The sequence below is a fragment of the Gasterosteus aculeatus genome, chromosome 12 (genome assembly GCF_964276395.1).
Source record: "Gasterosteus aculeatus chromosome 12, fGasAcu3.hap1.1, whole genome shotgun sequence".
In the NCBI taxonomy this organism is placed as follows: Eukaryota; Metazoa; Chordata; class Actinopteri; order Perciformes; family Gasterosteidae; genus Gasterosteus; species Gasterosteus aculeatus.
In genome coordinates, this window is record NC_135700.1 from 24,689,287 (window position 1) to 24,707,583 (window position 18,297).

The 18,297-nt window shown below is 45.0% G+C and overlaps 2 protein-coding genes across 3 annotated transcripts; both read left to right on the top strand.

The window, feature by feature from the left end:
* The first annotated feature begins 1,030 nt into the window (after positions 1-1,030).
* LOC120831382 (isocitrate dehydrogenase [NAD] subunit alpha, mitochondrial) lies at positions 1,031-8,137 on the top strand. Of its 2 annotated transcripts, none has more exons than XM_040196808.2 (11): positions 1,031-1,199; positions 1,947-2,009; positions 3,950-4,033; positions 4,106-4,220; positions 4,674-4,861; positions 6,435-6,568; positions 6,667-6,769; positions 6,841-6,905; positions 6,980-7,064; positions 7,144-7,296; positions 7,398-8,137. In XM_040196808.2, exons 1-11 carry the CDS (start codon positions 1,170-1,172, stop codon positions 7,479-7,481), a joined length of 1,104 nt encoding a protein of 367 aa, XP_040052742.2. In that variant the 5' UTR covers positions 1,031-1,169; the 3' UTR covers positions 7,482-8,137. The 2 variants fall into 2 exon arrangements, with proteins under 2 accessions (XP_040052742.2, XP_077942214.1); XM_078086088.1 differs by having other exon boundaries at positions 1,154-1,523.
* Positions 8,138-8,856: 719 nt separating this feature from the next.
* On the top strand, positions 8,857-17,114 carry LOC120831392 (ras-related protein Rab-8B). The gene is made up of 8 exons (XM_040196820.2): positions 8,857-9,038; positions 10,392-10,452; positions 10,832-10,892; positions 12,837-12,914; positions 13,445-13,534; positions 13,914-13,979; positions 15,770-15,820; positions 16,098-17,114. Exons 1-8 carry the CDS (start codon positions 8,915-8,917, stop codon positions 16,182-16,184), a joined length of 618 nt encoding a protein of 205 aa, XP_040052754.1. The 5' UTR covers positions 8,857-8,914; the 3' UTR covers positions 16,185-17,114.
* The last annotated feature ends 1,183 nt before the right edge of the window (positions 17,115-18,297 follow it).

Genomic DNA, 18,297 nt, shown 5'->3' on the forward strand with positions numbered 1-18,297 from the left:
ATTTCACATGATAATGATTATAATGATATAATGAAGATGATAGAATAATTATGATGATATAATACAAATAAAATAGTATGTTTATGATTATTATAATCATAATTATAAACATACTATTTTTACAATTATTAGATTGTTAATTGAAGAAAACGCAAGGAGAACGTCAGGGGAGCATCCGTCCCCTGATGGACAGACTACAATGGATGTCATGTGTACAGAATGAACAATGTAAAAGATGAACAATTCATTCAATTCCAAATGATACAAAGAAAGTTTAAACTGCACTTCTGGGGGTGAAAGGACTTTTATTTGTAATCTGACTTTTCCAGGTTGTGGCATCACTGAGTGCTGCCCTGCACATCCTGGCCAATCACATCTCCAGAGTTATGATCATTTACAACTTATAAAATGCAGAAGCATGTGAACAGGGGGGGGTGTTGATCAGTGTTGGCTTGGGAGGGGTGTAATCATGTATCTCAAGCAGTTCGAGCATTGGGGGCGGGCCTAAGCTGCAGCAAACAGGCGGAGAAGAATAGCCATATATGTTTAAATTTAAAATCTTTTCCAGAGAGAGTTGATAGAACCAGTAGTAAATAAGTAAATATTAACCATAGTTATAAGACGTGAGAACAGGCTGCTCTTAATTTTAACTCTTTATTCAGGTAACCGAGCCACGCTTTCTCCCCCAGGTTGTTCCCCTCACATGAGTCCCCCGGGTCCTAGCTCCCTCCTCTACTGCGTCTTATAAACATCAATGAGCATTGTGAACGTCCTGGTACCAACATACATTTATAACAAATACCACAACTCCTGAACCGAGACGCTTTATGTCACCTGATGAAAGTAAAATGTTTCTGCCGGTAATAACTACTGTGTAAATGGAATACTGATAAAGCACCTTATTTTCATTGTTTGCATAAATACAAGTGAACAATACACTACTTTTTTAATTAATGATATACTCTTATGAATAATCACGATTAGAAATGGTCATTCTTACCCACATACGCTAACAACTAATATAAACAGTACACACACTGTATATTCACGCACAGTGTGTGTCCTCTTATTTTAAATAGAGGATCTTTGTCGTGGTTCGTCCTCAGCTCAGAGTGAGCCCTCCTCTTGCTGGTACTCTGGTCGGAGGATCTTTGAACGCATTGAAAGGCATGATGGCCGGCAGCGCGTGGAGGTCAATGGTGAGAGGAGATTAAACCGCACAGAATCCGCGAGGGACCCGAGTGTCTTTGACTCACGCGTCACATCGGAGGGTATCGGTGTCTTTCCGGTGACACCGGGACTTTCTCCTGTATTACCGGGAGTCACGCGACCTTCCTTCCGTTAGCATGTTAGCTAGTTGTGTGCCCTTCAGTGGAATGAGTGTAGCTAAGCTAGCTGGATGAGTGTAGCTAAGCTAGCTGGGCTAACAGATCTTTACTTAAAATACCCGTTTCCCATGTAGGAGCGAGCGATCCATCGGCACCGGTTTAAACCAGTGCCGAGAAACGGAAGCTTTCCGTGACGTGAGTTCGCCCCTAAAACACAATGTTTTAAAACATCCTCATATTTAAGGTCAACTTGTAAGTTGGGAAAAAATCATTAAATATTTCCGAAGAAGAGTTCTTGTTTTTTAATTCGGCATATTACAAGAAATCCGCCGTGCAGGTTTGAAATAAAGTGAATTTTAAGCCAAAACAAAACTTTCGAAAGAAAACAAACCGTGAGCCAAAATTCATCTTCTTCATTTTATCCTCCAAATGTCTTAAAATGATATATTGAATTGATTGGAAATAACCCCAAATCCCCCAAAGAGATGCGTTTTAATATTAATGATATTGCTATTGGTGATTGATATTCAGATTCCGTGTGTGTTGATCAGGTCCGTATTGATCAATGAGCATCGCCTTGTTTGTGTGAGCGTTAAAATGACCTTCATGTGACTCCAGCTGTCCCAAGTGGTGACGAGATCCAGGAGAACCAGCCTGTCCTCCGCTTCCTTCTCCAGAGGGGTGAGTAGGTCCCCAACAAGACACCTGCTGACACATCAACACCCGCACACCGACAGACGCACACAGTAACACAAACCGCCGCCGGCACACAGACACATTAGTCGAGGTCATCCACGACCGGTTGTAAGAAATGGTTGACGCAGCTTTTTTTCGTCGACTCGTCGTATATAATAAAAAGATTGACTGGTAATTTTCACTCTGCGGTGCAACGCGCGACGTGCTGGTCACGTCTCTCCCTACGGACAATGAGAACAAAGAGTCTGTTGGACTCCGAGATTCTCTGTTAACGCTGAACGAAAGCCGGCTGAGAAGCAGAAGGACCGACAGGAGGATGTGAGGATGCTGTGAGGATGCAGTGAGGAGGATGTGAGGATGCAGTGAGGATGATGTGAGGATGCTGTGAGGATGCAGTGAGGATGATGTGAGGATGCTGTGAGGATGCTGTGAGGATGATGTGAGGATGCAGTGAGGATGATGTGAGGAGGATGTGAGGATGCAGTGAGGATGATGTGAGGATGCTGTGAGGATGCTGTGAGGATGCAGTGAGGATGATGTGAGGATGCTGTGAGGATGCTGTGGACACTTTAAACCCGTGGCTTTTTCACATTTTGCCCAGGGAGCAATTAGGGGTCAGGTGTCTTGCTCAGGGACACTTCGACATGGAACATGGGGCAGCCTGGACTCGAACCACCAACCTTGTGCTTCCCAGCACACCTTCTCTAACCCCTGTGCCATGACGACCCCTATATCTTATTATCTACCCACCCTATATCTGTTATCTACCCCCCCACCCTATATCTGTTATCTACCCCCCCACCCTATATCTGTTATCTACCCACCCTATATCTGTTATCTACCCCCCCTATATCTGTTATCTGCCCACCCTATATCTGTTATCTACCCCCCCTATATCTGTTATCTACCCCCCCTATATCTGTTATCTGCCCACCCTATATCATATTATCTACCCCCCCTATATCTTATTATCTACCCCCCCTATATCTGTTATCTACCCACCCTATATCATATTATCTACCCCCCCTATATCTTATTATCTACCCCCCCTATATCTGTTATCTACCCACCCTATATCATATTATCTACCCCCCCTATATCTTATTATCTACCCCCCCTATATCTTATTATCTACCCCCCCTATATCTTATTATCTACCCACCCTATATCTTATTATCTACCCCCCCTATATCTTATTATCTACCCCCCCTATATCTGTTATCTACCCCCCCTATATCTGTTATCTATAACAGTAATAAATAAAAGATTCATCTTAGAATGAACCCACAGCAGCATATTAAAGCCACATGGAGCCAGCATAGCATTTGTTTTGCACCACTATGTAAGGGAGCAACGGTGCTTTCACGTTTGATCTCGTGCACGTGAGGCTGTGATGGCGTGCTGGTAGCCCCGCCTCCTGTCAGTCGATGCGTGCATGACGGAGCGGAGCAGTGAGCGCGCTCTGATTTCACGCTACTTGAAATCGTATTAACGTACAGGTATAACATTACATTACGTGTCAACATCTGTAATAGAACACACGGTTTATGTTGCTTCCTGATGGGTGTTAACGCTCCGCTGCCTTAATGTAACTTGTTTTATTTATAATGAACTATAATTAACCTTTTATCAGTGTCAATTAAACATGACTGCCTATGTGTAAAGGGAATCGTATATTGATGGTATATTTCGTCTAGTCCACATGGATAAGAGACATTTCTCAGTACAATTGAAGTGCTACAGTTTGTTTCAGTGGAGTATGAAGACGTCCTGATGTCTTCATATCAGGGACTTCAGCAGCAACACTAATAGAATTATTATCTTCATTTTATTTTCACTGTTCAATGTTTTATCATTTTCATTAATATTGATTTTAGTTTCACTGTTGTATTTATATTCTTTAATTAATGATGTCATTAAAACAGATCCAGACCGTCACACTGATTCCCGGGGACGGGATCGGACCGGAGATCTCTACCGCCGTCATGCAGATCTTTGAGGCGGCGAAGGTGAGCGAGGTCACACACGTCATCCAGATGTGACGAGCAGCAGGATCCCAACCTGCGCGTCTCTGCCTGCAGGCTCCCATCAGCTGGGAGGAGAGGAACGTGACGGCCATCAAAGGGCCAGGCGGCAGGTGGATGATTCCTCCTGATGCCAAAGAGTCCATGGACCGCAGCAAGATCGGGCTGAAGGGTGAGGACACGTTCTGTAGTCCAGCGAGGAGAAGAATCTCACAATGGAAGCGTGGTAGATCCAGCAAAGTTAACTTTCTTCCCGTGCACATCTGGCTCGATTCATTTGTGCTAAAACAACCTCAAAGTACATCCATAAATTCTAAGAAACATCCCTGTCATCGGCCATGAACTCATCACGGACCAACATGAAAGAGTTTAAATATGAAACTGGAACTGTGACGTCATGTGACCATCGATCAGACATGATTCACGTGTCTTTTTTAATATCTAGATCTACATTTTGTTTTCTAATATTCACACCGATTTATAGATTTCATTGCTTCACTAAATAGATTTGACTTGTGTTTGAATGATTTCATACTAACCGAGTGATTCAGCTTCTGCTCCTCAGGGTTCTGTTTCCAAAGAGGAGACTGATTTTCATTTTACTGACGGGTCTGTTCTTCTCCAGGACCCTTGAAGACCCCCATCGCCGCCGGCCACCCCTCCATGAACCTGCTGCTCAGGAAGACCTTTGACCTCTACGCCAACGTGCGACCTTGCATCTCCATCGAGGGCTACAAGACGCCGTACACAGACGTCAACCTGGTCACCATCCGGGAGAACACGGAGGGCGAGTACAGCGGCATCGAACACGTGGTGAGCTGCACATAACAAATGTCAGAACCAGAACAGAGGACAACATGGTAGTGTTCTCACTTTCACTGAGCAGAGCCTGAACGCATCATAATGTAACTGAAGTGAACCTGTCACATGATCAGAGGCCCAACAGCTGTCTGTCTGAAGCTTGTGACAATACACAATCACATTTAAGATCCGGTCGGGATGGTGTACCTGCCCTCCTCACCTGTAGGTCCGCTACCTGCTGAGGACGAGAGCCTCCTCTTTGTCTTCAGGTAAGCAGGAGGAACCGGTACGGTCCAGATGTGGAACCCTTTATACAAACTGTCAGCTTCAATCCAAATCAAAGTCGTGATGAGCGAACGTTCCATCTTTTCTAGAGCATTCAGGTGTGAGTGCAGGTTCTCAATGGCTGTCACATGACCAAATCGTCGGTACAGTTCTGTCCGCTGGCAGTAGGCGTCCCCGTGCATGTGTGATGTCACTTCCTGGCCAATCAAATGGCTCCATTCCCGTTATTTCTCTCCCTTGTCTGGAATGACCACTTCCTTTCACCTATGAACTCTTCCTGTCTCCTTTCACCTATGACCACTTCCTGTCTCCTTTCACCTATGACCACTTCCCGTCTCCTTTCACCTATGACCACTTCCTGTCTCCTTTCACCTATGACCACTTCCTGTCTCCTTTCACCTATGACCACTTCCTGTCTCCTTTCACCTATGACCACTTCCTGTCTCCTTTCACCTATGACCACTTCCTGTCTCCTTTCACCTATGACCACTTCCTGTCTCCATTTTAACCTATGACCACTTCCTGTCTCCATTTTAACCTATGACCACTTCCTGTCTCCTTTCACCTATGACCACTTCCTGTCTCCTTTCACCTATGACCACTTCCTGTCTCCTTTCACCTATGACCACTTCCTGTCTCCTTTCACCTATGACCACTTCCTGTCTCCTTTCACCTATGACCACTTCCTGTCTCCTTTCACCTATGACCACTTCCTGTCTCCTTTCACCTATGACCACTTCCCGTCTCCTTTCACCTATGACCACTTCCCGTCTCCTTTCACCTATGACCACTTCCTGTCTCCTTTCACCTATGACCACTTCCTGTCTCCATTTTAACCTATGACCACTTCCTGTCTCCATTTTAACCTATGACCACTTCCTGTCTCCTTTCACCTATGACCACTTCCTGTCTCCTTTCACCTATGACCACTTCCCGTCTCCTTTCACCTATGACCACTTCCCGTCTCCTTTCACCTATGACCACTTCCTGTCTCCTTTCACCTATGACCACTTCCTGTCTCCTTTCACCTATGACCACTTCCTGTCTCCATTTTAACCTATGACCACTTCCTGTCTCCTTTCACCTATGACCACTTCCTGTCTCCTTTCACCTATGACCACTTCCTGTCTCCATTTTAACCTATGACCACTTCCTGTCTCCTTTCACCTATGACCACTTCCTGTCTCCTTTCACCTATGACCACTTCCCGTCTCCTTTCACCTATGACCACTTCCCGTCTCCTTTCACCTATGACCACTTCCCGTCTCCTTTCACCTATGACCACTTCCCGTCTCCGTAGATCGTTGAGGGCGTCGTCCAGAGCATCAAACTCATCACCGAGGACGCCAGCAGACGCATCGCTGAGTACGCCTTCGAGTACGCCAGAAACAACCAGAGGGCGAGCGTGACGGCCGTCCACAAGGCCAACATCATGTGAGGCATCGGGGGGACGGACAACTCAGTCTCTTTGTAATGGACCACAGCACTGAGACCTTCTCCCCCCCTCCTCCCCCCCTCATCCCTTCCCACAGGCGGATGTCAGACGGCCTTTTCCTGAGGAAGTGTCGCGAGGTGGCAGAAGGCTACAAAGACATAAAGTTCACAGAGATGTACCTGGACACCGTGTGTCTCAATGTGAGTCCCCTTGTCCTGTGTCTTCCTCACGGCCTCTCGTCCCTTCTCACCACATGCTGCTCTGTCTCCAGATGGTTCAGGACCCCACGCAGTTTGATGTCCTGGTGATGCCCAACCTGTACGGAGACATCCTCAGGTCTGTCTCTCTCTGTCCCTCCCTCTGTCCCTCTGTCCCTGCCTGTCTGTCAGTAACACCTCTCTGGGTTTCAGTGATCTGTGTGCCGGTCTCATCGGAGGACTCGGTGTGACTCCCAGCGGAAACATCGGCGCTAACGGAGTCGCCATCTTTGAATCGGTTCGTTTCTCTTTGTGGCTTCATTTGATGTCAAAGGGTCACATGACACTTTAATTCACTTCCTGTCTCCGTGCTGCAGGTCCACGGAACCGCCCCCGACATCGCCGGTCTGGATTTGGCCAACCCCACCGCCCTGCTGCTCAGCGCCGTGATGATGCTGCGTCACATGGGTCACCATGACTACGGCAACAAGATCCAGACGGCCTGCTTCGACACCATCAGGGACAAGAAGGTGAGTCGGGGGTCTGAGGATTAAATGTAACAGGAGGAGCGTGAGAAGAAGTAGGAGCAGGTGAAGGTGGAAAGTGTCTGATGCAGATGTTTGTGTCTCAGGTTCTGACCGGAGATCTGGGAGGAAACTCAAAGTGTTCCGAGTTTACAGCCGAGATCTGCCGTCGTATCCAGGACCTGGACTGACGCAGCAGGAGCCTCTGTGGGGTCTCTGCCCCTCTGAATGGAGCCGTTTCCATGAAGAGCGGCTCTATGTATATTTTCTGAGGAGGCGACGAAACATTCACAGCTCAGACGCAAATGTCTCATGACCAAGAGCTCTCTGCTTCGCTTCTCACGTGTTTGGGTTTATTTTTAACGGTGGTCGACCGTAATTTATTTATTGTTTCCTGTTGGTCTCCTGCCGCTCTTCAGATTCATAAACAATACACATTAAACATTTGTGTATATGTATGTACTTATGTGTGTGTGTGTGTATATAACATATATACACACACACAGGAATGAGTGTGTGTTTCGAGGAGGCTTCTGTTCACTCATTAAACAGCTGATTGGCGACATCACACTCTAGACCTCTTGTTTCATGAAGACTATCATACTTTAGTGGTATTCTATATTTCATCCATGAGCAGAAAATGGAAGTACTCGTCTTGAGAAATGTTAAATGTTATTATTGTATCATCAATTAATGATCTTAAACCGTAAGCTTGAATCCATGTTTACACTGATGACTGTATGTAAACTCAAACGCATGTGAACATGTAGAATAATGCAAAGTAAGTGCCTTGCGTATTGTAGTGGCCGTTTGTCCTTGGGACCAATAAATGATTACGTCAAAGGGCCACTGATGCACCGACTGTTTAGTTTCTTTTACGCAGCAAGAGAGCGGATTGTCGAGGCCGATCTATACTAACAATATATAACTCACCCGAGGCTCCTATTCACTGTGCTGGTAAACCGTGTCACCCGGATACTGATCAGTCCTCAAATTAACCACAACTATGTATACTGAAGTATAAAAACAGAAAAAAGGTCATTTTAATTAATGGGATCAAAACTAAAATAATAAAATAACAATTTCAACTTAATATCTCCCACACGTATTGTTCTTAAATATAAATTGAATTTACTCGTACTACATTTCTAGTTTCTTTTAATACTACAATATATTTCCGAGTAATTCATGTACTTTTACAGGTTTAGTAATTTTACAGATAATATAAACTAATGAAGTATTCTAAATGAAACCACCATCAGTACAGAAAGTGCATTTAAGTTCATCATACAATATCCTATTAACAGTTACAACAGCGGAGGAGTTTTTCACATTAAAGACATTCTGCTTTTGTGCCGAAACAAATATAGAAAATAAAACGTTGTGTGATTGTCGAAAGGCGGAATAAAGAACAAACATGCATTATACTTCTATACTATCTATTCTATACTATACACCGCTATAAGAGTATTTGTACTTTTACTGAAGTAACCGCCCCTCGTGGTAACCAAAGTAGTTCTAGTTTTATTGTGAAAGGCTCGTACCGGATGCGTGGTGGTGTATTCACGCCCCCTGATGCTCCGCCTCGCCGGAACCAGAACCAGCGGGCCGGTCCCGTCAGACGATGGCGAAGACGTACGACTACCTGTTCAAGCTGCTGCTCATCGGGGACAGCGGCGTCGGGAAGACATGTCTCCTCTTCCGGTTCAGCGAGGACGCCTTCAACACCACCTTCATCTCCACCATCGGTGAGTCGCTGGTGACCTTTGACCCCTCCGATCAGTTACAGCGTGCTAATGATCATTAGTTGTAGTACTTTCAGAGTGGTATTTACCGTGTGGTATTAGTACTTTCAGATGGGTATTTACCGTGTGGTATTAGTACTTTCAGAGTGGTATTTACTGTGTGGTATTAGTACTTTCAGAGTGGTATTTACTGTGTGGTATAAGTACTTTCAGAGTGGTATTTACTGTGTGGTATTAGTACTTTCAGAGTGGTATTTACCGTGTGGTATAAGTACTTTCAGAGTGGTATTTACTGTGTGGTATTAGTACTTTCAGAGTGGTATTTACTGTGTGGTATTAGTACTTTCACTGCAGTGATTGTGTGTATAAGTCTGTGACTTCATGAGAGGAAAGTGTGTATTATGAAGTATTTCAGACAGTATAACGGAGCCGTGACCTTTGACTGTCAGCAGGTCAAAGGTCACGATGTCACACACACAGACGGGTTTTTCTGTGTTCTGGTCTGAACCGTACTGTACTGACCTCTGCTCCCCCTCTTCCTCCTCTGATGAGGACGTCGTCCTCCAGTGTAACTGCATATATGTTAAATGAGCTCCCACAATGCTTTGCTGCTTTGGACGGACAGAGGACGCTCTGTGGTCAGCTGGCGCGCGCGTTCTCTCAGCTTGAATGTCAGCAATGTGAAAGTAATTATTCCGGATGCTTTATGGTGACATAAGACGCATTTATAGGAACACAATGATACTTGTATACTGTTCAGTATAATACACAGTTGAATGGAATAATATCTAAGGATACACAGTAACACATTAATACAGCAGGATAAGGAGGAGGAGGTCATTGACCTGCTCTGCTCCATGTTTCCGTGACAACCAGTCACTTCCTGGTTGTCACTTCCTGATTCCAGAATGAGTTCTGATCACTCTTCAGTTGATCAGCTGAACCCAACATGAATCTGACTTTCATCGCTTTACATCCGTGCAGCATCTCGTGCTTCATGCTGCATTCTTTGCTGGTAGTGGGGGAGGAGCACAGGAAACAGCTGTCACACTTTGACACTCTGTATCCGGAGCTTCTTCAGAGGCAGGAAGCAACGTTTGTTTAAAATATCCCGACTTCCTGTCAGGAAAACACCCAGTCAGCCGGCAGCTACAGCGCACTAAAATGAAATGATCTCTATATTGATATTTCCATCAGATCAGTTATTACCCAGCATGCTTTGCGTCATGTCCGAGTGGCATTACTCCCGGTTGCCATGGTAACATCAGTGTTTTCTGTCATGATGACGATAACAATGTTTTTCATCATGCACACGTGAGGTCACAATATTTCACTTGTTTCTTTGTTGTGTTCAAGGAATCGACTTCAAAATCAGAACTATTGAACTGGACGGAAAGAAAATCAAGCTTCAGATCTGGTGAGTTTGATCCAAAACAGTCTGATCAATGACTATCAGAGAGGATCAGTACATGCTGATCAATACTATCAGAGAGGATCAGTACATGCTGATCAATGACTATCAGAGAGGATCAGTACATGCTGATCAATACTATCAGAGAGGATCAGTACATGCTGATCAATACTATCAGAGAGGATCAGTACATGCTGATCAATACTATCAGAGAGGATCAGTACATGCTGATCAATACTATCAGAGAGGATCAGTACATGCTGATCAATGACTATCATAGAGGATCAGTACATGCTGATCAATGACTATCAGAGAGGATCAGTACATGCTGATCAATGACTATCAGAGAGGATCAGTACATGCTGATCAATACTATCACCTGCAGGGACACAGCGGGCCAAGAGAGGTTCAGGACCATAACAACAGCCTACTACAGAGGAGCCATGGTAAGTCCTCCCACCCCTCTTGCTCTGCTATTGGCTAGTGAATCTGTCAATCACATCTCAAACATCGGTCAAGTCAGTGGTTCCCAAATGTTTCCTGTCACGTTGTAAGACCCCATTTTGAGAACCACTGGCTTAAGTCATGACTCCTCCCCTGGTCACATGACTTAGATAAAATGTTTACGCTACATACAGTATATTTATTCATCACATGACCCGTCCTTCATGACCTTAGGTGAGGGGAGGAACAGAGATTGACCGGTACATCGAGGGCTTTGCCTTCCGGCTCAGCTCTCTTTTTGTTACGATGGTGCGAGTGCCACACACTCACAGGCCACTTCATCAGGTCCACCTTGCTAGTAGAAGGTTGGACCCCTTCCTTCTTCAGAACGGCCTTAATTATTAGTGTTATACTTTCAACAAGGTGTTGGAAACATCCCTCACAGATGGTGGTCCATATGGAGGGTTTAAAGAGGCTCCTGATTGCCTGCTTGATTCACCTGTGAGGGACAACCAAAGACACCTGGGGGGAGATGCCATCAAGTTCACAAGAAGATCAAGACCACATCATGGTCACAGGGGGACCCGCTCATACGCCTTGTCCAGGTCCACAAAATACATGTAGACTGGATGAGCTCCCAGGCCTCCTCCATGATCCTTGGAGAGGAAAGAGCTGATCTGGACAAGAACCGCGTTGTTCCTCTCCAGTCCTTGGGTTGATCCTTTCCAGCACCTTGGAGTGGACTTTACCAGGGAGGAGTAGTGTGATACCCCCGTAATTGGCACACTCTCTTCGGTCCCTCTGAGGAGAGATACCAGAACCCCTTTCTGCCCTTTTGTCAATGTCACAGACACAACGCAGTGTTGAAGAGGCGTGTGATCCATAGACAGCCCCCCAGCACCTATTGGTTTCAGCATCTCCGGACGGATCTCATCACTCCCCGGGGCTTTGCCACTGCGATGTTGTTTGACTACCTCAACGACCTCCACCAGGCCGATCGACGATGATCTTTCCTCCGCCTCCAGCACCGCCTCTACCAAAGAGGGCGTAGTAGTGGGTTCAGGAGTTCCTCAAAGTGTTCCTTCCACCGCCCGATAAACTCCTCAGTCGCGGTCAACAGGGTCCCATCCTCACTGTACACAGCTTGGATGGTTCCCCGTTTCCCCCTCCTGAGGTGCCGGATGGTCTTCCAGAAGCACGTTGGTGCCGACCGAAAGTCCTTCTCCATAGTTACCCCAAACGTAGGGAGGCGACCCTTTTGTCCACCGGGATAAAAACTCCAATGCAGCAGCACTCAGCCGGGGACTAGTTGCTCCAGAGTAGAATCGAGTCCATCTTCTATCCAGGACTATAGTTCCAGAGCCGAGGCTGTGCGTAGAGGTCCCACCGGATCCTTCCCCCAGAGAGGTGACGTTCCCCGTCCCCAGAGCCAGCATCTGCCGCCCAGGTCAGGCCCGTCTAGACCCCCTACTGTCACTACCACCCTTGTGCACCCGGCCCCCTCAGGTGGTGGGCACACGGGAAGGAGAGATCAGGGGTACCGCGTCACTCCTTCGACACTCGCTGTTGAGCCCTCCATCTGGGCCTGGCTCCTTTTGAACCATTCTTAGTCTGGCCCCTCGCCTGAGACCACCTCGCCAAGGGTTCCCCTTCCAGAGGCGCCAGGCTCCAGACAACACAACCCTCATAGGGACACACAACCCTCCCCACCACGATAAGGTGATGGTTCCTGGAGAAGGAGTCTATATGTGTAATAATCGATTCAAACATAAATCAACATTCGTTAAAATGTGTGTTGAAATATTTTTCTCCTCACTGACTTATTGATCTGATCCTCAGAACATCTGATCAATATTCACCTTCCCTGTGTGTTTGTTCACCTGCGTATTGTGAGCTTTGTATCACTTCCTGTGCTGATGTCACTTCCTCTCTCCTTTTCCCTCCAGGGCATCATGCTGGTGTACGACATCACCAACGAGAAGTCCTTCGATAACATCAGGAACTGGATACGCAACATCCAGGAGGTATGTGACCACCTCACATGATACCCTGAGGTCACATGACATCAGGACGCGTCACTATAGTCACACACACTTGTACTCTGATCTTTACCGGCTTACATTTCTTATTACGTTGTGAGCTACAGTGTAAATCTAAGACCTGCTGTGAGGGAGCCGCCACATGCTGCCTGCTGCTCAACCAATCAGAAAAAACACATTTGGTTGCTTCCTGAGCTTCGATTGGGTAAAAAGGTTTGCGTGATCACACCAGGGGGCGGGGTTACCAGCATCCGACCAATCGACCTCCTGAGCAGAACATTTTACAAACAGATTTAAAGATGAAGATGTTAAAGTCAGTTAATGAAGAACAGCTGTTAATGAATCACATGACCCCATGAACCGAGCTCTGATTGGTCGGTGGGCGGAGCCGAGTTGATCTCTGATCTCCTTTTCCTGTTGTGTGAAATAAAAGAATGTAGTCCTCCATGTGACATGTGACATGGGGTCACGTGTCATGTGACCTTGACAGTAACGACCTCCATGTTTGTTGTCAGCATGCGTCTTCAGACGTGGAGAGAATGATCCTGGGAAACAAATGTGACATGAAGGACAGGAGACAAGTGTCCAAGGAGAGAGGAGAGAAGGTCTGTTCAGGTTGATTTATTATTATTCACATGAATATTATTCAGTCTCCACAACAAATTCCTAATTCTATTAACTATATATCTGTATTATTATTCGGATGACTATATTATTTCATTATTACTTCATAATTATTGTCAATAATAATGTTATCATTCGTTTTAATATTTTATCATGTATTTATTTATTTTGACATGAAAGAATGATTATTCTGTTATTGTTGTTATTATGTATTTGAGACTTTATTAATTATTGCATTCCAGTATTATGCATTAATATGTGTAAGATCAAATATGATCCTTTATTATGAAAAAGAATTCTAAATGTTTATTTAGTGAACTTGAAAACGACCTCTTGTTGACCTTTTGTCTCATTGATCAGCTGGCGATCGATTACGGGATCAAGTTCTTGGAAACGAGCGCGAAGTCGAGCATCAACGTGGAAGAAGTGAGTCACGACTAATACATGTAAACATGTAAACAACATCAACGCGTCTTCATGTCAACCATGTGATTCTCTAGATAATAATCTGATCATCGATAATCAGGAAACATTTATTGCCATAATATGTCAGACAGTACGACAATGGACAGTGCAAATAAGATATAATCCTATGGGTTAGTTTAAAAATAAAGGAATAAGTGCAGCAGTAAGGATGGATCAGGACATAGACCATCAAATGTGCAGTAGAACTCGTTCAGCTCGTCTGCAGGCGGAGGTCATTCATGGAGGGGGGGGGTTTGTGGCTTGTAGTTTGTGAGGTGTTTGTCTCCAGACCGAAGCAGAGTCACTTGCTGAGAACTGTTGTTGGAGTTTCTCAGAGTCGTTTAGCGTCTCTCACCGCCTTATAAACCTGTATTTTTCCTCTGTGTCCAAGTCTTTGTCCCCACTCCTAAATGCCTGATCCTTCTGCAGGCGTAGTGTTCTGAGCTCCGCTGTGAACCAGGGTTTGTTGTTGTTGTAACTCACCCTGGTGCATGATGGTACACAGCTGTCCTCACAGAAGCCGATGTAGGAAGTTACAGCCTCTGTGGACTCATCCAGACTGTCAGTAGCTGAAAACATCCCAGTCTGTGCAGTCAAAGCAGGACCCAAGATCCTCCAGCGCCTCACTGGTCCACTTCTTGGATTCCCTCACCACAGGTTTGCAGAGCTTTAGTTTCTGCCTGTATGCAGGAATCATATGGACCATCAGGAATCAGACGGACCATCAGGAATCAGATGGACCATCAGGAATCAGATGGACCATTAAGAATCAGATGGACCATCAGGAATCAGATGGACCATCAGGAATCAGACGGACCATCAGGAATCAGACGGACCATCAGGAATCAGACGGACCATCAGGAATCAGATGGACCATCAGGAATCAGACGGACCATGAGGAATCAGACTGACCATCAGGAATCAGACGGACCATTAGGAATCAGATGGACCATCAGGAATCAGACGGACCATCAGGAATCAGACGGACCATCAGGAATCAGATGGACCATCAGGAATCAGATGGACCATCAGGAATCAGACGGACCATGAGGAATCAGACTGACCATCAGGAATCAGACGGACCATTAGGAATCAGACGGACCATTAGGAATCAGATGGACCATCAGGAATCAGACGGACCATCAGGAATCAGACGGACCATCAAGAACCAGATGGACCATTAGGAATCAGACGGACCATCAGGAATCAGACGGACCATCAAGAATCAGATGGACCATTAGGAATCAGATGGACCATCAGGAATCAGATGGACCATTAGGAATCAGACGGACCATCAGGAATCAGATGGACCATCAGGAATCAGACGGACCATCAGGAATCAGACGGACCATCAGGAATCAGCTGAGCAGCTGGAGTCCGGTATCGATCCGCAGAGCCACGTCTCCGTGAAGCACGAAACGGAGGATGTAGAAAGACGCCCGGCGGCGCTGTGCAGGAACCTCGCTGGCAGAGTTCGTTTTCCTCGCCTACGGCGTCTCACCGCGGGATGAAAGGTCCGCGCACCTTTGACTAGAATGTCCAGTAATTCCACAGAAGGAAGAAGAAAAGTTGGAGGTCACTCCGCTGGAGATGCTCCTCGGATGTTCATGAGCTCATCTGGTGAAAGAGCTCCGGGAATCACAACACAATTAACAACGAAAAGAACCAAAAACCAAGCGCACTGTGGCGCCATCGTCTGCGCCATCTTGGATCAAATTAATTATCGATCAATAATCTGATTTGATCTACAGGGCTTCCTCACGCTGGGCAGAGACATCATGACTCGACTGAACAGGAAGATGGTGAGTAGAGACAGACATGTGAGAGACATGGAAGCTTTTTACGAGACAATAAGTCTGAGAACCAATAACACTGAAAATAAGATTCTGACCTTTTATGACATAAAATACAGAAAAGTTCCTTTTGGTAGATTTTTTTAATGAAAAGTACTTAAAACAAAGTGGTCAATTTTCATGAAACGTTCTTAGTCAACGTTATAGTAAAATATCTTTTAAAGTCTAGAAGGTAAAGCGCATCCTGGGGGTCAATAGATCAGTTGCAGCTCCTCTGTTCCTGCAGAGCGACGTCGGCCCGTCAGCGGCAGGAAGCTCGGTGAAGATCACAGAGTCTCGCTCCAAGAAAACCTTCAGGTGTTCACTGCTGTAGCTCCGCCCTCCCTCCTCTGGCTCCTCCCCTCATCCTGCTGCAGAATACACCTGTAGAACCAGACAAAGACTTGTTTCTTCTTCTTCTGTTTTTCCTCGTCATTGTGATGAAGACGATGATGAAGATCACATGATGCCTCAGTTTTCATATTCATATAATCTCTTTAAATGTTTTAATACTAAAACCTTTTAGTGACAGTATTTCATGTTTGAATCTACGGAGCTGATTGTTACTGATATATATGTATAAATAATATATACTTACTGTGTATATTTAGAGACACTCGTATTGACACATTTAAACAAATCATTCTTGATATAAAACAGAAAAAAATGTATTCTGAAAAGTCAGGATTATAGTGTTTTAATTTATTTTGGACCAAAGTTTTCATAGTATTGTTTTATTCCGTTCTCTAATTGTGTCAATATAAAAAAAAATAAAGGGTCCATAAATTCTTTTCAACCGTTCAAACTGTGATTTCTCAATAAATCTTAAGAAGTCAAAGATAAAATCATTGAATCTTAGAATCAAAAATGCTCCGTTCAGGGTCTCAGTAAAACTGAGTGTTCAATCTGTCTCACTGAAGTTATTGATACTTTTCTGTATTTGTTTCTTTAACATGAAGAGTTGATTTTTTTTTTTACATAAGTTGTTTTATCAAAATGTTTGAATTCTTATTTTTATATGAATCAAAGTATCTAAAATATGCAAAGTCTTAAATGGTTTTATTCAAATGACACTTTTGGTTTGTCTCTTGGATTTTTCATTTAATAAGAATTTTGAGTTTTTGGGGGCGTTGGGGCTCGGGGGCACTGGTGTGTGACGGGGACATCACGCGGTTTTCACCGCTACCAAAAACGAGATCACGAACCAAATGTAGATGCAGTTGTTTTATAAAGAATAATAAACGGGAACTTCACCCAAAGAAAACGAATGACCTCCCACCTCCAGCGTTTTTAGTATTTTAGTATTTTACTTTCACTTTTCATCAGTCTTTGTATCTGGGAGTCCAACAACACCATTTCCAGGTCACTTTTTGAATGTAATCTATAAAGGTCCTTTGCAGGTAACTGGGAAACGTAACATCATGACAATAAAATCACACGTTAGAACGTGATGAATGTCTGGCAGTTGATGCTGTGATGTGGAGGTTGATGGACCCTCCTCCTGTTGTGGAGATGAAGATCAGTAACATAGTGGTGATTATAATACGGGTGGATGGAGTCCAGCGTTCTGATTGGTTGAGTCACGGGGGGCATTATTCAGCGATAATGTACAGAACCTGTTCACATGGACCCGAGCGTTCCGTATCACTGCGCACTCACAGTAGCGCGTTAGATTTTGCGCCACCGTTAGTTGACATTTTAGCTTTTAGCTCGGTGGCGATCGCCGAAAAACCCGTAGTGCTGATGGAGAACCCAAGGAAATGTTAGTTGGCCTTTAGTGAGACCAACTATTTAGGATGGGTCCTGGTGGAACCCCAGGAGGCCAAACTCTGTGCCATACAGGACTGGCCACAGACCTGGAGACTCTGAGGGCTTCTGACCATAACGCCGGGCGTCAGATGTGCCAAGACGGGACCAAAGCACTGGAGCAGGACAGCAAGGAGACGGGAAAGAACCACAACCATGGTTCCAGTAACACCAGTATGACAAACACACGTCCCGCCTGCTACAAGACCTGTGGACTCAGGACGGTAGGACCACACAGCCACCAGTGAAAGGCACGTGGACGCCATCATCGGCTTCCATGGACAAGCGTGTGTGTGTGTGTGTGTGTGTGTGTGAACTACTTAGAGGGGTTGGGCGGTAACAACCAACATGTTTAAAAACCTTCATATTATAGTGTCTCATTAAAAGTACATAATTAACGTATAATATAAACGGTTTTATTATGGTTTTTAAGTTAAAAGTAATATTTTTTTCATGGAAAGTACCAAAGAAGTTTGGTAAGAAAATAGTTTCTTAAAATTACAAAACGAGAAACATGAACTAATGTTTGATACAAACAAGGGCGTAACAGGGTTTGGATGCTACGGCCGACCGATCCATTAACTGCTGTATGCTTGAATACAAAAGGAAGAAATGTTCTCCTTGATATCACTGAAAATAAT